Source organism: Fusarium poae (assembly GCF_019609905.1).
Source record: "Fusarium poae strain DAOMC 252244 chromosome Unknown contig_4, whole genome shotgun sequence".
In the NCBI taxonomy this organism is placed as follows: Eukaryota; Fungi; Ascomycota; class Sordariomycetes; order Hypocreales; family Nectriaceae; genus Fusarium; species Fusarium poae.
This window is the reverse complement of record NW_025408662.1, coordinates 436,154-453,716: the sequence shown is the minus strand read 5'-3', so window position 1 is coordinate 453,716 and position 17,563 is coordinate 436,154. Positions and strand designations below refer to the sequence as shown.

The 17,563-nt window shown below is 47.7% G+C and overlaps 6 protein-coding genes across 6 annotated transcripts; 4 read left to right on the top strand and 2 right to left on the bottom strand.

Annotated features, from left to right (window-relative positions):
- Positions 1 to 1,668: 1,668 nt before the first annotated feature.
- Positions 1,669 to 4,164, top strand: FPOAC1_013977 (uncharacterized protein; the record flags this gene model as incomplete). The annotated part of the gene is made up of 9 exons (XM_044858317.1): positions 1,669 to 2,461; positions 2,518 to 2,538; positions 2,610 to 2,713; positions 2,765 to 2,938; positions 3,002 to 3,098; positions 3,164 to 3,216; positions 3,471 to 3,635; positions 3,693 to 3,921; positions 3,980 to 4,164. 9 exons carry the CDS (start codon positions 1,669 to 1,671, stop codon positions 4,162 to 4,164), a joined length of 1,821 nt encoding a protein of 606 aa, XP_044700773.1.
- A 745-nt stretch (positions 4,165 to 4,909) lies between these two features.
- FPOAC1_013976 (uncharacterized protein) lies at positions 4,910 to 7,077 on the bottom strand (the record flags this gene model as incomplete). Its single annotated transcript, XM_044858316.1, has 5 exons — positions 4,910 to 5,026; positions 5,082 to 5,107; positions 5,167 to 5,395; positions 5,452 to 5,488; positions 5,543 to 7,077. 5 exons carry the CDS (start codon positions 7,075 to 7,077, stop codon positions 4,910 to 4,912), a joined length of 1,944 nt encoding a protein of 647 aa, XP_044700772.1.
- Positions 7,078 to 7,656: 579 nt separating this feature from the next.
- FPOAC1_013975 (uncharacterized protein) lies at positions 7,657 to 9,190 on the top strand (the record flags this gene model as incomplete). Its single annotated transcript, XM_044858315.1, has 5 exons — positions 7,657 to 8,050; positions 8,099 to 8,388; positions 8,448 to 8,679; positions 8,746 to 8,979; positions 9,042 to 9,190. 5 exons carry the CDS (start codon positions 7,657 to 7,659, stop codon positions 9,188 to 9,190), a joined length of 1,299 nt encoding a protein of 432 aa, XP_044700771.1.
- A 314-nt stretch (positions 9,191 to 9,504) lies between these two features.
- Positions 9,505 to 9,993, bottom strand: FPOAC1_013974 (uncharacterized protein; the record flags this gene model as incomplete). The annotated part of the gene is made up of 3 exons (XM_044858314.1): positions 9,505 to 9,693; positions 9,744 to 9,793; positions 9,855 to 9,993. 3 exons carry the CDS (start codon positions 9,991 to 9,993, stop codon positions 9,505 to 9,507), a joined length of 378 nt encoding a protein of 125 aa, XP_044700770.1.
- A 211-nt stretch (positions 9,994 to 10,204) lies between these two features.
- Positions 10,205 to 11,464, top strand: FPOAC1_013973 (uncharacterized protein; the record flags this gene model as incomplete). The annotated part of the gene is made up of 3 exons (XM_044858313.1): positions 10,205 to 10,333; positions 10,454 to 11,390; positions 11,457 to 11,464. 3 exons carry the CDS (start codon positions 10,205 to 10,207, stop codon positions 11,462 to 11,464), a joined length of 1,074 nt encoding a protein of 357 aa, XP_044700769.1.
- Positions 11,465 to 12,118: 654 nt separating this feature from the next.
- On the top strand, positions 12,119 to 15,450 carry FPOAC1_013972 (uncharacterized protein; the record flags this gene model as incomplete). Its single annotated transcript, XM_044858312.1, has 5 exons — positions 12,119 to 12,238; positions 12,295 to 12,318; positions 12,412 to 14,373; positions 14,578 to 15,145; positions 15,194 to 15,450. The coding sequence occupies 5 exons, from the start codon at positions 12,119 to 12,121 to the stop codon at positions 15,448 to 15,450; spliced, it is 2,931 nt and encodes a 976-aa protein (XP_044700768.1).
- Positions 15,451 to 17,563: the final 2,113 nt, after the last annotated feature.

Genomic DNA, 17,563 nt, shown 5'->3' with positions numbered 1-17,563 from the left:
ATTAAAAGGTAATAGGCATTAATTAATTAAATACTTATAGATTAATTAAAGTACTTTAACTACTTAAGACCTAACTTATTATTTATTTACCTATTTTAGCTTATTATAATAACCTAATTAGGCAGGAGGTTACTTTTTTAATATTAATTAATAAGGTAATATTAGCCTAAATTAATAATAAATAGTAAGATTAATTAACCTTTTATATTAATTACTATAATTACTATAATCTATTTTCGATTTTTAGGCTATATTAATTTTAGTCTTTTTTGCCTTTTTAAGCTTATAACTGCTATTCTGGCTATTATAAGGCCTATTATAAAGCCAGTCTTATTAAAGTTCTAAATATTATTTAACTAAATACTATGCTTTATAATTATATTTTATATAAGCCTAAATTAGCTATAAATAATAGTTAGATTTTTATATTTAGCCCTTTAATAGTTATATCTCTAAAATAAATATATCTTTAATTTTAATTATTACTTAATAAAGTTATAAGCCTAGCACTTATTAATAGGTAATATATTACAGTTAGCTAGTAGAGAATTAGCTATTTCTTCTATAAAATATAGTTATAAAGGAAATCCTTATAAATCTAAATTAAAAATAAATTAGACTATTATTTATTCTTTTAGATTAAATAGTTTCTATAATTTTAAGATAAAATTATATTATAATTAAATGCTATTTCTATAGTAATATAGCCTAGACTTAAAGATCTTATAGTTCTTTATAGTATATTAAATATTAAGTTTTAAATTATTTTAAAGGGCCTAAAGTATAAAGAGAGTTCTAGCTTTATCTAAAGGTTATAGCATTCTTGGCTATTAAGAATTATTAGATTAAATAAAAAGTTAGATATAAGAGGGAAAAGTGCGTTGCATGCTTATTGTGACGGTTGGGTCCAACTATGTTAAACTAAGCCGTGCTAGGTTTATTGTTGGCAGATTGCGTAGGGCGTAAACTGAGCGTTGTTGAAGTGTCACGTCTCTTAATGGTAGATTCAATGCGTGTGAGGCTTGATCAATGTAAAGAAGTTTTAATTGATAGCTGGTGAGCTAGAATCTATGAAATGAATGTGTTCTATATACTAATGGTGACTGTATGGGAGCGACGCGACATGAGGTCGTCGTCGGTCCTGGAACGACGCGGTCCTGGAACGCCGTCGGTCCTGTATTTGTCGGTCCCGTCCTGGTTGGTTGTTGAGGTGGAGATTTTTGTGGGGTACACGTGACGTAACCGCTGGGATCGTAACACTTATCTGCGTCGCATGCTTATTAACCACGTTACCTTTAGGGTAAAGTCTACAGACCTGATTTGCACTTCCCCGCAAACTACCCACCCGGCTTGACCTAACAGGTAGTTAAAGAGTGTGTAAAGCCAAATTAAATAATTAAAGTCCTCTCTGATTAGTCAACCATTCCGATTGGTTAACTATTCCGGTCCAGTCAACCACCATATGGATCACCAATCGCACATTACCGATTACAACTGCCTGCCGGAGTGCACGGCAACCTGTGGAGCTTGAGCGATTAAGATATTGTAACTGAAGATGCCAGTACCTGGCAATAAGACAGTAAACAAGACATAAAAAGTAAGGGACAGATCCTGAGTTGAAGACCTCGCCCTGCGTAACGGCTTGTCAACACCAGTATCCTGGCCACCATGACCCTTACTTTTAATCACCAGGCCGCCGGCGTAACCCAGAGTGCAATCCCACACAACGCGGCGAAGTCTCCGGACGATAATGTGGTGACGATGACTAACAATGGCATTGGCGAGACTTTCGCTCGAGTACCTGCTGTTGATATAGATGATATCCCAGGACAACTTCCCACTGCGCAGATACCAGATGGCACAAACCTCGACACGGTGGTGAAGCACACTATAGACCGTTTGAATAACGGAGAACTGCCTGATCTCCTTGCAGTCGAAAGTCTTTGGCGAGACATATTCGCTCTGACGGGAACGCTGAGGACCTTTCACAGCTCAACCACCATCTCGGCAGCCTGGCGAGACTTGCAAACTGTCCATAAGCCAGGAAAGTTTGCCATTGTGGAGGCCTCAACCCGAGTCAAACAAATAGATGGCCAGCACAGTTGGATTCATGCCCGCATCTCGTTCGAAACGCAAGGAGATCTGCGGCTTAGATGCACAGGGAGCATTGGCCTAATACCAGAAGGGATCGGCTGGAAGATCTGGCTCTTGACTACAGTTCTCGAAGAGATTGTAGGATTGGGCAGTCCTGACAAGCTGTCTGTCGACACAACTAATACATCCCACTCCACTGCTGAAACCTCCGACCTGCGCGACGAGTATGACTGCGTCGTTGTTGGGGCGGGATTCGGAGGTCTTTGCGTTGCCGGCAGACTAAAAGCAATAGGAGTTGACTATCTGGTCGTCGATAAGCAAGAGAGGATCGGGGATAACTGGTTGGATCGCTATGACTCCGCGCGGTGTAAGTCACAGACGCCCTCCCGTGAATACCTTTCAAAACTTAACTAATGGCTGTAGTTCATACATCCAAGTGGTACAGTAAGTGTGGGCGAGTTGGAGCATGGTGACCTGGACGGGTCTGTATAGAAGCTTGCTAAGACAACAACTAGGTGACCTGCCGATCGAGCGTGTCTTTGACGAGAGCAATAATTACTATCTCACCGCGCAAGAGCTGGCCGACGGGTATCAGAAATACGTTGATCGCCTCAGTATTGTAAGTATTTTCGATTCTTCAAGCTCTCTGTAAGATGCTAATCACTGTCAGAACGTTGCCCTGTCAACTTCCTTGGAGAAAGCCACCTATCGTACGGAGCAGAGCGATTGGATCTTGCGCCTAAGCCAAGCAGGTCAGATGAGGACCGTGGTAACGAAGCACGTCGTTCTGGCTATTGGTGCTGGTTCCGGCCAGATCCCAAAGATGCCTGAACTTCCTGGCAGAGTAAGGGCTTCCATCGGCATAACAATTAGGACAATTGAGATACTGACAAGTGCCATCATGTAGGACAAGTTTCGCGGCACCGTCCTGCATTCCAAGTTCTACAAGAATTGCAATGGGTGGAAGGGTCTTCGAGGCGTCGTGATCGGTGCTGCTAACACGGGTGAGTTCGGATCCTTCGACTCCACTCAACGTACCGGCATTTTGACTGACCCGATTGTTCTATAGCGCATGATGTGGCAGAAGACATGGTGGCTGCCGGTCTGCAGTCAGTGACAATGGTACAACGGGGTGCTACACGTACTTTATCCTTATTGTGAGCGAATTGGCCACGTCTGCTGACATGTTCCTTGCAGCGGTCTTCCCGGTCGAATACCTTAGTACATGGGTGGACGGTGAGTTTCATGCCTGAGATTAGTGTCAACCATGAAGAATTCTGACGTATGCAGCCATCTATAATGCGACAAATCCAATTGAAGACGCCGATAGAGAAACTCTGACTGTACCGACTGCAGTCTCACGATTTCAAGTGCAGCTTGGCATGAGCGCACAGGCTGCCAGTCAGCCGGAACGCTTCGAGGCATTAGAGCGGGCGGGATTCAAGCTGGATCGCAGCTTTGATCTGTGGCAGTGCATGACAAAACGTAATGGTGGCCATTATATGGACGTTGGTGGCTCTGCTAAGATTGCGAGCGGATTGGTAAGTGAACATGGACGAGAACTGCCTGAGCAAAAGATTAATAGTGTCTGCAAACAGATCAAGATGAAAAGCGATGGGTTGTTGGAGGAGTTCACAGAATCCGGGCTAGCCTTCAGCAACGGCAGTCATCTACCAGCGGACGTGGTCGTGTTCTGCACGGGATTTGCCAACGAGTATCGCAACGAAGCTGTCAAGTTTGTTGGGCCCGAGTCTGCACCAATGATGGACGACTACTGGTATCTCGATAGCGAAGGAGAGCTTCGTGGCGCTTTCAAAAAACAAGGCCGTCCGTTTGCCCTTTCAATCGCAACCCACCATGATCGTCGAGCTAATATATAGAATAGTTCCCGGAATCTGGTACACCGGAGGTGGCGTGCAGCATGCGAGATTCTATTCCCGCTTCATTGTCCTACAGATCAAGGCAGACCTTATGGGAAAATCTCTTCCAGTATACAAGGCCCGAAAGTATACAAAAGAGCCCTCTGGACAGGTCGGCAAAACATCTTCAAACGTTGAAACAGCTTCTTGAGGATCTCCAAATTCACAGGTGGTTGGGCTTGAGCAGTGCTTAAAGACTTGATGCACGACCACGCCGTCAGGAATGGACGTTGAGAAATGGTGGACCAGTACGAAAAAGCCATATTTTAGACAAGTCGCCCAATACGAGTCATCGCCATCAAAGACTTTTACCACGATGTACTTGTAACACGGCGAGAGCTGGATATAGCATTTGCCCTCTTTAGATCTAGATATCTTGCACCATTTTGGCGGTGCCTATGTTTATCCAACTACGGTCTCTGTGAGAATGTGTGGTATCATACAGCAAGCGAGGTCAGGTATTGAACCTCATCGGCACTGTCGTATATTCGACCATCTACTTGTGCGTACTAACGTCGATGCAAATCTTAGTCAACTTAGCAGAGGTATTGAAACCCCATCGCCGGTTCCGCGGCGGCAACTCGGGGTTGTGTAATCAGTATAGACTTGTACTTAGAACGCCAATAGTCCATGCTTGATACTAAGCAAAGTGTTTGGCTTATTTCCTTCATGTTATCTAGTCCTTGCAATCACTACAGTAGATGACAGACTATGCGCTAATAAATGCTTCTGCCTTGCCTCTGTGCTCATTGAGCTATCGCGTTTAATTCCATGGCGGCAGCGGGCAATGCTATCGGTAGGATAATAATTATTACCCCAAGATGAACAACTTGATTCAAAGAAACTACAATAACCGGCAATGTGCATATCTATAGTACTTAGGTTTGTGATCCGCTCTACATGTTGTCGCTTTGCGGCCCACCTTTCTTAAACACCTTTAATGGGCTGCCTATAGATGAGGCCTTTATCTGAAGAGCTATGAACCTGGAATAGAAGCGTGCGTGTGTCACTCCCTGAATCGATTTGGTTAGTGGCATTGGACTGATGTGGGCGAGATAGATGACTTACCCCTCCGATGAGATAGATGCCCGGATCTGCCATGACGAGCTGTTTCAGTGTACGGACCACAGGAGCGAGATTCGCGTGTACTTACGTTGGAGTGGTTTGAAGGCGCCTCGCAATTCTCCCTCTTCATCCAAACCCCAGTAATGGTCGAGTTTCTCCACAACCTCGGGTTCGACCATCTTGGAAACGTCTTCCAACATATCGGTCTTGAATCCTGTGCAGACGACAATCACGTCTGCGTCAATGCTGCTACCATCATCAAATAGTAAGCCGGTTTTCGTTAGGCTTTGGATTTTCGCACCGCTTTTGACCGCAATCTGTGGGCGCAATTAGTCAGTCCAGGTGTGCGTTCCTGAGTGGAAACGACGCTTACCAGTCCATCCGCGATCTTTTGCGATGCACCGACATCTCTGCATGCGTTGGTCAGTTATTGGCTGCCCCTGGAGCAAGTTGTAGAAACCAACATGTAGTGGCCGCCGAAGCGGGATGTCAGTAGCTTCCAAAAGTCGGCGTTTCGTTCACATCGAAATCCTCGCCTTTCCAACGAGTCGAATCTCTCTGCCTCTTGAGCTGCCTGTGCTTGCTGGCCAAACAAGCTGATCAACCTCGTAACGGCCAACGGAGTCGCCATTACTTGTCTATCCGATTCTTCAATGGGTATCGTCGGATTGTAGAGGGTATTGGACCATTTGGTATGATACTTGCGCGGTATTACTGGCGTCCTCCCTCGTTGAACCATGGTTACTGTCATATTCGCAGCAAGCATGTCCTCTGCGATGTCGTGGGCAGTGTTTGCCGATCCGATGACTACACCTTTCTTCCCGCCCCAGTCGCTGGCATTCTTGTAGTCAACTGAGTGCAGCAGCTTACCTTCAAACACGCTTCTGTCCGCAAGCACAGGCCAATTTGGGGTCGCACCTCCTGCTCCTGTCGCAAAGACAACATTCGAAGTCTTCAGCGTCCACGGTCGACCGTCGGTTTCTAGACTGAGTGTCCAGGTTTCCGAAACATCATCAAACTTGGAAGTTCTGAGAACAGTTGATAAACAAGTATGCAGTCCAATCTTGTTTGCATATTCGCGGTAACCTCTGGCTAGGTCACTGCTGCTCAGAAAAGGATCATATCCGTGCCTGAATATTGGTCCCAGCGGCATATCGGAGTAATATTTGTCGGTATGAAACCGGGCCGAGTCGTAACGAGCAGTCCAGTTGTCACCAATCTTGGGATTCTTGTCGATGAGAAGATAGTGGACACCCATTGCTTTCATTCTTCCAGCCACACATAGACCTGCAAAGCCTGCACCAACCACGACGGCCTCATAGTCGATCCCGTTTTCATGTGTGTTCTGAACGCTCTTCATCCCAGCGTCGGTGAGGAAGTCCGGGTTGGGCAGACCTTGCAACTCTTCCAAGATGGACGTCATCATCCAGATTTGCCACTTGCCTTCGAACGGCACGATTCCGATTTGACCCGAGCACAAAGAAGCTGGAATTCCGTTGGTTCTGAAGGTGAATCTCGCGGCAATCCAAGAATGCTTTGGTCCGAGGCGTACAATCTTGGACGTTCCTGGCATCAGCTCGAAATCCGACATTTGATGATGCGCAAACACATCTTTCCACGTGCTTGTGATTGTGTCGACGCCATACATTGTCCGAAGAGTGCCTGACAGGGCGAAGAGGTCTCTCCAGATCGCATTTTTGGCCACCACAGATGGATCGAAGCTATTGAGACTGCGCACACATAGTTCAGCAACAGCTTCAGGGTCCACAGAGGCATCTATCTGGGAAACAGGAAGTTCGCCTGGCAAGTCTTCGATTTTGGTCTCAGGCGTCCTGACGAAGGGCTTGTCCGAAACTTGTAGGGTGTGTGGTGGCTCTTTGCAATCATCTAGTGTTGATGGCTGCTCAGCGGTGATTACATCCATCTCTTTCTCTCTGTTATGTTTGTTGACGAATGGTGACTTGTGCAGGCTCTCAGGAATATTCGCCGAGTCAGTCATCTTTTCCAAACTGGTGAGCGAGTCGCTTACGGGTATTTGCGTTTCATGGACTTGTCCATCATAATTATTGAGTTTGAAGATTGATAAGTCTGCTCCGTATCCCATCATCACTCCGCGAATCGGAACCCTCCAATTTGCTACCCCAGATTATGAGATGGTCGAGGTGCACCTGTTCAACATCCATGGATTCCATGATGAGTTCCAAGATGGCTGATTCTGATCTGTGCTCGGCCACCACTCCACCAATCGGAGCTCTTGAGCGTGCAACGATTAGTTAATTTGCAAGCTCCGGAGTGTGAAATGAAATGGTCGTAGCTCCAATTGCTCACCGTCCACCAATCGGAACTCTTTAGCGTGTGATTCGGACCCGACAGAAGTCAGAGACCTAGTGATTCACGCTTACAAACTGGTGGCTAATTACATAAGTTTGTTTGTGTTATAGAGAGATCCCGTTCAGTACCTGAACGCTCCTGTATAGTTATTAGTCCATTCTCTTTCTCGACTTAGATACTGACCACTGGTGAGCAACAAAGAACGACACATTATTTGCTTCTACCACTTTCCTCCATCACCAACCAGATGGCTACCAATGTTGCGAGTTCGTCACCACAAGCGTCTTTTCGGCGACTTCTCCCCGCTCCAGACCGGCCGCAATTAGCTGGGCTGTCCTCAAGTAGTGCGCGGGAATGGTACGAAAGCAGAAGGAGGGTTCCTGAGCTTTTTGACTTCCTCGTGCGACTCGAGGCCGAAAATCTGGAAAAGCCTTACATTGGCATCACATCAGACGGTCATGTGATCCCTGATCTCTTCGATTATACCGTTGATGAGGGCGCGCCCGTTGCAGCTATGTGTGAAGCCACGAATGCGATGCTCTCCATCTTGTCCGTCCAGCAAGAAAACGACACAGTTTTCCCGTCTGTGTTGGATGACAATATTCGTCTGTGGTCCAACCCAGAGGTCTACGTCAATCCAGGTGAGCAAGCCACTTATCATCTCATGGTCACATCTAAGCTTTCTGAAGGAGGTCTGCGGCTCGACGAATGTTCCCCAGATATTCAGACAGCGGTCCACAATATTTTGCGATCTTCCATGTCCCTTGAAGGATACCAAAAAGTGCACGGCTGCTGCATCGTAAATAAGTTCCTCGGAGAGTTGGTGGGCGGCAGTCGGGTGCTGAACGAGCACTCATACAATTTTCGATTATTCGGGCGCCCAAGTCTCACTCAGCCATGGGGCTACACGTTTTTCGGGCATCATCTGTGCTTGGCGGTTGTAGTTGCAGGCGGGCGGATGGTTATTGGACCTACATTTGTGCGTAACCTTGTAATGGAGCTTGCGTACAGCCACGATGGCTGACTGACTCTCAATAGATGGGCGCGGAACCTAATATTATCGACGAAGGACCACACACTGGGCTGCAGTTGTTTACCACTGAGCGCGAGGTGGCTTTGCAACTGCTGCGTTCTCTGCCTCCCGCTCTACAAGCTAAAGCCATCCTTTCTCACAGCGTCCTTCCACAAGACCTTCCTGAACACCGGTGGGTGCCTTACGATGAGCGTCATTTAGCAGGTGCTCGGCACGACAATCGTGTAATTCCGTACGGTATGTCAGCGAATAGATTGTTTCCCAGCCGTTCGGGGTCTCTCGCTAACTCTGTCGCGTTATTAGAAGGCTGTCCGGCGTCATCCTTTGATGCAGATCAAAAGGAACTTCTAGTTCGCATATTCGTTGGGTTCAACTTGTATTACCCTGAACAAGTCCTTTCCCATAAGGTACAGATGTTTAGAAACCATTTGCACATGACTCATTTCGCGTGGATCGGAGGCCACGGAGACGACGATGTCTATTATTTCCGCATCTACTCGCCTGTATCACTGATGGAGTTCGACTTTCATTGCGGTGGTGAGTCCCATTCTTTCTTTCATTATGGCCCATTCAGCGTGCTGATATCCTGGTCCTCTCAGTATACCTCACGAACGACACCCCAGATAAATGTCATATTCACACCATCAACCGCATCCCCAATCGCGGCGATTATGGAAGGGCTTTGGTGGAACAGGTCCAAAAGAATGCTACCGTGAGCGGTCAGGGTTTGGGGCTTAAATCTACATAATTGTAAAGAACACAATATAAATACTTATAAGAAAGAATATACCGGTGACTTACTCCTGCCCAAGATTGAGGTTTGGACTGAGGCGCTAAATCTCATGATGATAAGCAGTACAAAGAGCTACAGCTCTTCTTTCTGTACAATCTGATGTAACTTCTTCTCAACGCACCACAAAGGGAAATACACACTCAGAAGAGAGCACAGCATAAAGGCCACAAAGGCTAACAGATAGCCAAGTTATCAATATTACGCTATGGACTTTTCTGCAAAGGCTACATGATGTAGGGGAGCTGCCGTACCTGCATCGTGCACGTTATTCATTCTAGTCCCAAATCTCCTTCAATCACATCTCGCAGCTTTGATTTGACGTATTCCACGGTGTACTCTGGCCCATGTTGAACCTGCATGCCTTGAGGGACAGCAAAGCATCGCAACTGGGGCAATACGTCTCGTGCAATTTTCTTGATTTCTGCACTTTCTTCCGGCGACCACATTGACGCACAGAACTGTCGCCTTATCAGCAGGAGGTCAATGCGAAACCTATAACTTTGCTTACCATCAAGTCAGGCCGATGCTCCATTACAAGGGGTCTAACATGTTCAATCTCTGTAAATCGAAGCTGTTAATTGCCGTTGTTCTGTATGACACCGAAGCTGCCAGAACATACTTTCAGCGTTGCCGCAGTGTACAATCTGGAAATCGCCACGCACATCGGCCGCCAGTTTCGCGACCAACCTAGTGGCTCTTTCGGGAGCGGTATTGACGGTCAAAAGCTTATAAACTTGGTGGTTCGTTAGTGCCGACATGATGCAGGCCGGCGTCGTGACGTTGTGGAACAGACCGGATATGGCGAAAGGGATAGCCGCAGGCTTTTGGGTACACTTGGGAGGAGATATCAAGACAGTTCATCACAGCCTGGAGAAGAATCATTCCGCAATCATCAAGAGCATCTTTACTGGCGCCTGGCATTGATTGGTGCGACTTGGCAGAATTACCGTCGCCGGAACCATCGGGCGAATGAATGAGCAGAACTCATGGCTCAAGTGGCGCCAATGCCATCTTCCGATCATCTCCGACTTCCGATTGGCTCTGATGCCCGGTTGCCAAAGTTCCTGTCCAAGTCGTGCTGCAGCCTATAGGCGACAGGTCGGAGCCCGAAATGCCGGCATTTCGCGTCGATCGGTGCCGATGCCCACAGAGAGACCGAACACTACAACAGTACAGGAATACCCGCCGTTAGAGCTGGGCTAGCACTTACTTCCATAGATTCGCCAACAAGACACAATGGACGGGCTCAAAGAATTTGGTCGTGATGTTCCTTCCGCCAGAGATCCAACATACCATATCTATGGTCAGTTGCTCAGACAACAAGACAATGCCAGAGCCATCCATTCCACGACACGACAGGAACATACATATGGCTCACACCCGCGTCAGAAGCTAGATCATTATAGCCCCAAGCAAACGGAAGACGCCAATAAGACTGAGGAGGCGTTGATGTTTGTCTATGGAGGGGGTTGGGTCAGTGGCGACAAGATTCTGGAGGAAATTCCTGACGAGGTCGCGTATGCCAACGTTGGCCACTTTTTCGCCGACAAGATTGGTATAGACACTATTGTCATTGATTACCGCCTGGTCTGTCATGGAGCAAAACATCCATCTGGCGCCCAAGACATCGACCTAGCGCTGATGTGGATCGAGAGGAAATTCCCCAATTGTCGCTCATTGTATCTGCTCGGTAACTCGGCCGGCGGAGTGCATGTAGCGAGCTGGTTATTTGGCGCGCATTGTCCCGAAACCCGCAATCGCCTCGTTGAGGGCAGAAGCAAAAGCGATCAACTTGGACTAGAAGCAGTAGGCTTGCTGGGAACACCACTACAGCTGTCTCCCGAAGGCGCCATGCGACCATTGCTCGAGGCTTATTATGGGGACCTGGACCTTGTTCGAGCAGAGCAGCCACAGAAGTTGATGCTCGATGCCACACAGGGGTTGTCGTCTGAGGAAGTGGCATCATGGCCACGATTAGCTGTGCTTGTCTCCGAGCTAGATCCTGAAGAAGATATGAGGAACGCGGGTCGAAAGTTTTTCGAGCTTTGGCAATGCAGAGGTGGAACGGGTGAATTCGTCGATATTCCTGGTCACAACCACTTCAGTCCAGTCCTCTCAATCGGGACTGCTGTTGAGCGCGAAGAGGCTTGGGGACGTGAGTTTGGGCAGTGGTTGCGCCTCAGACGCAGATAGTTATTGTTACGACCCAACGTACTCTCAGTCGCGTGAAATGGGTGCCCCATCCCTTTCCCCCAATTAGCAGTCACGTATCCTGTTGAATGCACGCTATTCAACTTATATATCCTAGAATATATACATACACTCCTTTGGTAGTAAATAGAGCTAGCTTAACTTATCAACTACTGAAAATACTGCTTTCCCTTAATAAGCCTTATCTACACTATTAACAATTAAGAGATATAACTTTAACTACTACTTAACAAAATACTATCAGGAGGATTATACGTATATTAACTTTATAGAAAGATAGTATTGCCTATAGGGTGGGTTCTAATTATCTAAGACATTAATACTCAATACGGTGAAAATATATATAAAGCTGTTCGGCCCGACGGGGTCGTGAGATATCCGTGACTAGTGCCTCAGGCAGCTAAGGCAGATGTGTTTCGGCATTCACGGAGTATTTACCTACTGTAATTATACTTTTTACCCCGCGATACCCCACAGCCCATCACGAGGCCTAGACCGTATACAGGTTAGATGTTCACCACTTCCTTGAGTCCTGAATCCTTAAAGGCCTCTCCTCTCCAACGACACCTTGACAATCCCCTTAGCTGTGTATTTATCACCTCGATCGGGTTAGTCAACGCCTTCCACACTCGTCAGCATCGCAAGCGTAAGGCTTGCGATATCGGCAATACAATGGGAGACTTGATTGCCAAGGACGTGGCTACCACCTTGCCAGAAACTCTGCCTCAGAAGCGAAAAAGAGGACCGAAAGCGTCGGTGGCTTGCGACACTTGTCGCCGCTTGAAAGCGAAAGTAGGTTCAACGATACTATCGTGAGCCATGGCTTGAGAGACTGATCATCTACACAGTGTGACCAGAATACACCCTGTCGGGTATGTACCAAGAATTCCGAAGAGTGTATCTATCGATCATTTCCCCCACCGAAGCAAGCACGGCAAGCGTTGCTTAGGGAGAGGTTTGTGCAGATACGATCATCAGCAGAGCAAACAGGCCAAGCGGCCATCGCAAGCAAAGATGTAGGATCGGAGGCCCAGTCCGTCGAGGCATCGATGCGTTCAACCGTCAGTCACGCGCGAGACCATCTCACAACCAAATCTGGCACCGATAGAATACCTCTTACCCCCACCGTTAGGCAGAGTCAGAGTCAGAGTCCGACAAATGCTCCGATCGGCGATATCGCTACCGACTCGTCCTCTGACGATGAGGCTAGTCCTGAGGGCTTTAATGAGACCAATTCGCGCACCAACGGCAAAGAATTCTACGGTCCTGCGGCCACGTTGGCTTTTCTCCTTGAACTTCGGGCCAGAATTTCAGCATTTCAACGCAAGTTGCGTGATAGGCAATACTCAAGACCTCGTACTCGGAGCAGGACATCTTTGGTCAATCTCATGGATGGCGAAGAGGTAGATGATAGCAACGACAAAGATGCCCGGCGGCATCTTGTTCACCGAACCCCAGAAACCCCCCGAGTAGCGCAATCACCCAACTGTCAATCTCAGTCGCCATTCCATCTCACGAATGCGACAATCGAGAAAGCATGTATTGAACACTACTTCCGCAACATCCACCACATCTACTCCTTCATCGACAAAGCCCGGTTTCTGAAGCGGTGTCAGACAGAATTTTGGAATTGCCCGGTTCCTGAAAAGCCAGAACGAAGCAATTTCCATCTACCTAATTCGACATTTGCTGCCGTCTATAACGCTGTCATTGCTGTGGGAGCCCTCACGGCCCCAGAAACCTTTGTGACCGACACTGAAACGTCAGATACAGCAGAGTTCTGGGCTGAGCTAATCAAGCATTCCAACCAACATCACCATACTGGCACACAGCCCGCTCCAGAGCTTGCCGAAATTTATTTCACTCGAGCTCGAATATCATCGAGTAGTTTTTTCGAAGCTTGCAACCTTGATAGCCAGCAAGCTTTCTTCTTGATGTCTATCTTCTGCACGTACGCTCTCAAACCCCATGCCAGCTACCTGTACCATGGTATGGCGATCAGAACTGCAACAGCCATCGGCGTGTCCAACATGGCCGATCTACGAAAGAATCCGATCGAGGGTGTACGAACGTGGTGGATGATGTATTATCATGAGATGGAACTCTGCCTTGTCCTGGGACGCGAGACTTGCCTTCGAGATGCCGATCGCTATCCAGTATTTCTTGCGCGATTTGGTGAGCCCATGCCTCCCGGCGTCGAATACGACGAGTATAGATTCTTTGGGCGGTGCAACACAGAACTGGCGCGTATCCTCAAGAGGATTTTGGAGTGTGTATATCATACTGGACCGTTTGCTGATGCTGGTCAGCAACGCCCCAATCGCCATCAGATCGCGCTCGAACTCGATGTAGAATTAACACAGTGGCGGACCAACTTGAAGCCGGCCTACGATCTCGATGTCGAACCACTGACGGAGCCAGAGACTGTGACAAAGCGTAAAATCATCCTCCGACTTCGCTTTCACTTTGCTCAGATAATGATCCATCGCCCATTTCTCGTCAACACGGCAAATTCAAGCCCCAAGCAAGCTACGCTGGATATTCACGTTCAGAAGTGCTTGGGAGCAGCCATAGACACGATTCAATTCCTATACCACACGCTCAAATATCGCCCCTTCTTCAGATCGTGGTGGTATGCAACAAGCTATACCTTCAACGCAAGTAGCGTTATACTGTACTGCCTAGTGACTGGCTTGTATGGAGGTCGGGATGAAGCCAAGACACTAACCTTGGGTGTTGAGAAAGCACTTGAAATCTTGGAGGCCATGGGTTGTATCACAGTTGCTCGAAGGTGCGCCAAGGTCACGCGGGAAATGTTGGAAGTGGCTGAAATGGCGGCCGGAAATATCGTCAACGGCCTTGTTGAGTATGAACAGAGCAACACTTTAGCTGCTCCTGTCACAAACGATACTCAAGGGGGGCAGCAGGTACCTTTTATTCCAACAGATGCATTCTTTCTTAATAACGCTAGTCTGGATACGCTTTTGGATGAAAGAGGGTATTTAGATAGTGATGACTTTTTTCAGAATGTTACAAATGAGGACCTGCTTAATAGTTTTAGTATTAATATGTTATAAGGGTTATGCCTTTATGCAAACCTACGATGCTAATGGCTACTTAATCCTGGACAGCGCGTCCTGGTTGAGCCTCTACTTGAGGACATCTGGGAGCCGCATTATCATGTCGGTGATGATATGTCTCGCGCTGCCATCCATACCGAATATATGTCTTCTAGGGAGAAGGGCGGCACACTGCACGGCTTGCGATCTGCGAACGCTGTACTCGTGGGTATAAAGATATGGGTGTTGATCTCGCTGGAAGCTGAGACCAAGGTCAAGAGTTTTGTCTACGAGAACTTTCGGGACCCTTGGAAATGCGATCGTGCCATCAGCCATATCAAGATCCTCGTCTCTTCCTCGCGTCTTGATGCACAGGGCATTGCTTATACGATCAAGAATGGGTACCCGGGTAACCTTGTCCTCACAGAGCAGGCGCAACATCACATGGCCGTCAATATGGGACCGTGCATCGCCGAGTCTGTTAATCTTGGATTGACAGGCGACAGTATTCGCAGTCCTGACTTTGCCAGATGCGACCTGGATGGTCTGGATCTCCCCCACCTGGCCCGTAAAGCGCCGGCGCCGCCTGTTCCAAGCAAGCGCACACACGTCGAGAAGCAGGTCCAGCCAAACAAGAGAAGTCGCGTGGAAAGACCAACGATATCAGTCTCTTGACCATTGCGAACAGTCAACACTCGTCCTCGTGCAATTGTTGAACAAGCTCCAGCTGCCCTACCATCACAGACAGCCGAGACTCGTGAGTCGCGAGGTCGTGCGGCTCTTGAGCAAGTTGCAGACCAGCTTCGAAGCGCTGGCCACGTCTCCATCACACCTATTATCTTGCACAATCTGCCATCTGACCGAATCTATCGTCTTATGTGCGCCTTTATGAGCCGCGATACCATTGCCGCATTCTACAACAGTAGCATGGAACTCGGATGCTAGCCCACTCTCTCGTGCAGAGCACGCAAAGGCGAAGGCTAAGACTGCGCTAGAGCGAATAGCTGTGGTCAAGAAGCTGACCGCTGCCAATAAAATATGTAACTATCTCACGCGATACCACCAGCTGCACCTTCGCTTGAACAGCGACGCCAACAAGCTGGGCCAGTCCCGCAATTCTCCTGAAGCTATGAAGAAGATGCAAGAAGAACAGGGTATGGCACCGAGAATTCTAGAATATCACTTGGAGCAGGGTGGGAGGTGGAAGAGACTATGTGAGGTCCACTGCGGCCTTTTGCCCTTGACGCCGTGCTTTGTGGGGACCATGGGTACCAAGCTTTCAGGCAAGCTTTCAGGCAAGCTTTTTTCTAGATGAATCAGAGTTTACCGAGTTGAAGATGATGCAGAACGCTACGACGAATGAGGCAGCGAAGAAGCTTCTCAGAGCAACAGAGGCTTTTTTTAATGCTGTTGAGCAAGGGAATAGTTGTGTTTGGCGAGGATGTTGGTCGGGAAGTGGTTCTTGGTCTTCTTGGATAGAGGATGGACAAGGATGAGGAAATTGGCGTTATCAGGTTGGGTTCACGCATTTATGAGGAACAGAAAAAATGTATCAAGCGTGCGCAATAGCAAATAGACAGTCCTTATCTGAGTATCTGAAAGCTTTCCCATAGTTCTTGGTCATCTTGTTACTTGAGGTCTATCACAGTTGACTGGTCTTGTGGCCCGTGTACCTAGGGAGAAAGTAAAACAAAGTCTGTCGTTATCAACCACGATTAGAATAAAGCTTGCTCCGGCTCTCCTTGGTTTAGTTCTCCCGTGTCTTCGCAGTCTTGAATAATGTAATAGAGATATTGGTACGCGTTTTACACGCGTTCTTGATGATTGAATGAATGGTCAACAGCCAGTTGGCGCAAACCACAATGAGGTTCCGTTCCTATCTAATATAACGATGGAACGAATAACCTTTCAGCCGTGAGTCTTAACTACAAGTGACACATGTAGCTCATGGCCGACACATTTAGATATGAATTTACAAGATACTGACTGGTGGCCAGGGGGTGCATATGTTATAACTTAGAGACCAGAGCAAGTGATTACTTTTTACCCTAAACAGCCAACCGCATTCGGTCCCAAGCTTCCAAAGCCCTCTTCCCATCACAGTTTCGACATCTCCTCAATTCCCTCCTTTTATCTTTCACAGCCAAGTTACCATCCTATCTTGGTCTTTACACTGCTTTATCCAAATCCGGATCGAAGGGGCAGATATATGATATCAGCATTCACTCAAAGACAAGGAATCAACAAGGCCACCGTTCGTGCCAAACCGCGGATATATCGACATGTTGTTTGTTACCAGGTCTTCGTTCTACCGACCTCGGACGACCTCGGCCGTGACTATATAGGGTAGAAATGAAAGGGGTTTGTTCTGTATTATGGCCACGAGGGCGCTGTCATCTCGCCTCGTCAAACTCGACAGGTCGATAACGTGCCCGCTTTACCTTCCGATCAGCCAAGCAGGGAAGCGACTTTTGACCATGAATTAGTAATTATCTGGCCGCGTGCCGTAGTTGGTAACTGTATATGAGCACGAGATATAGACCTCTGGCCATAGGGATGGGAGGGGACGTTGCGACGGGTGTCGTCGATGTTGCCGATGCTGTTTACTAACGTTATTCCCCTGGTCCTTGCGTCTTTGCTGCTCTATGAGAATCCAATAGCTACAGATTCTGTAACCATTTTCTTTTGTTAGGGATGTCCCTTGGAAGCCGATGCACTGTCGCTTTCGTTACATGCAAATCGTCGGAGAAGTCACTGTCGCGACCAAATTCCAAAAATGTTTTTCGCTTGAGGTTAAAGTCTTAAGATTTCTTTCGCTGGCATCAAAAAGGGCCGCATTGGCTCGGCTTATAGCCAATTTGAATCCATAACTACACACGGACTAACAAAGTCGCTGACGTCGGGAAATCCTCTGCTTTCCAATGTTGGTAAAGACATTCTGCAGACAGCTAACGGCTCAAGGTCAGTCGACACATTCCAACGATGGAGATTGGAGTTAACGCGGTGTGACATTTCACTTTAGCCAGCTCAAGTTTTTCGTCACCATCAACCCCAAACT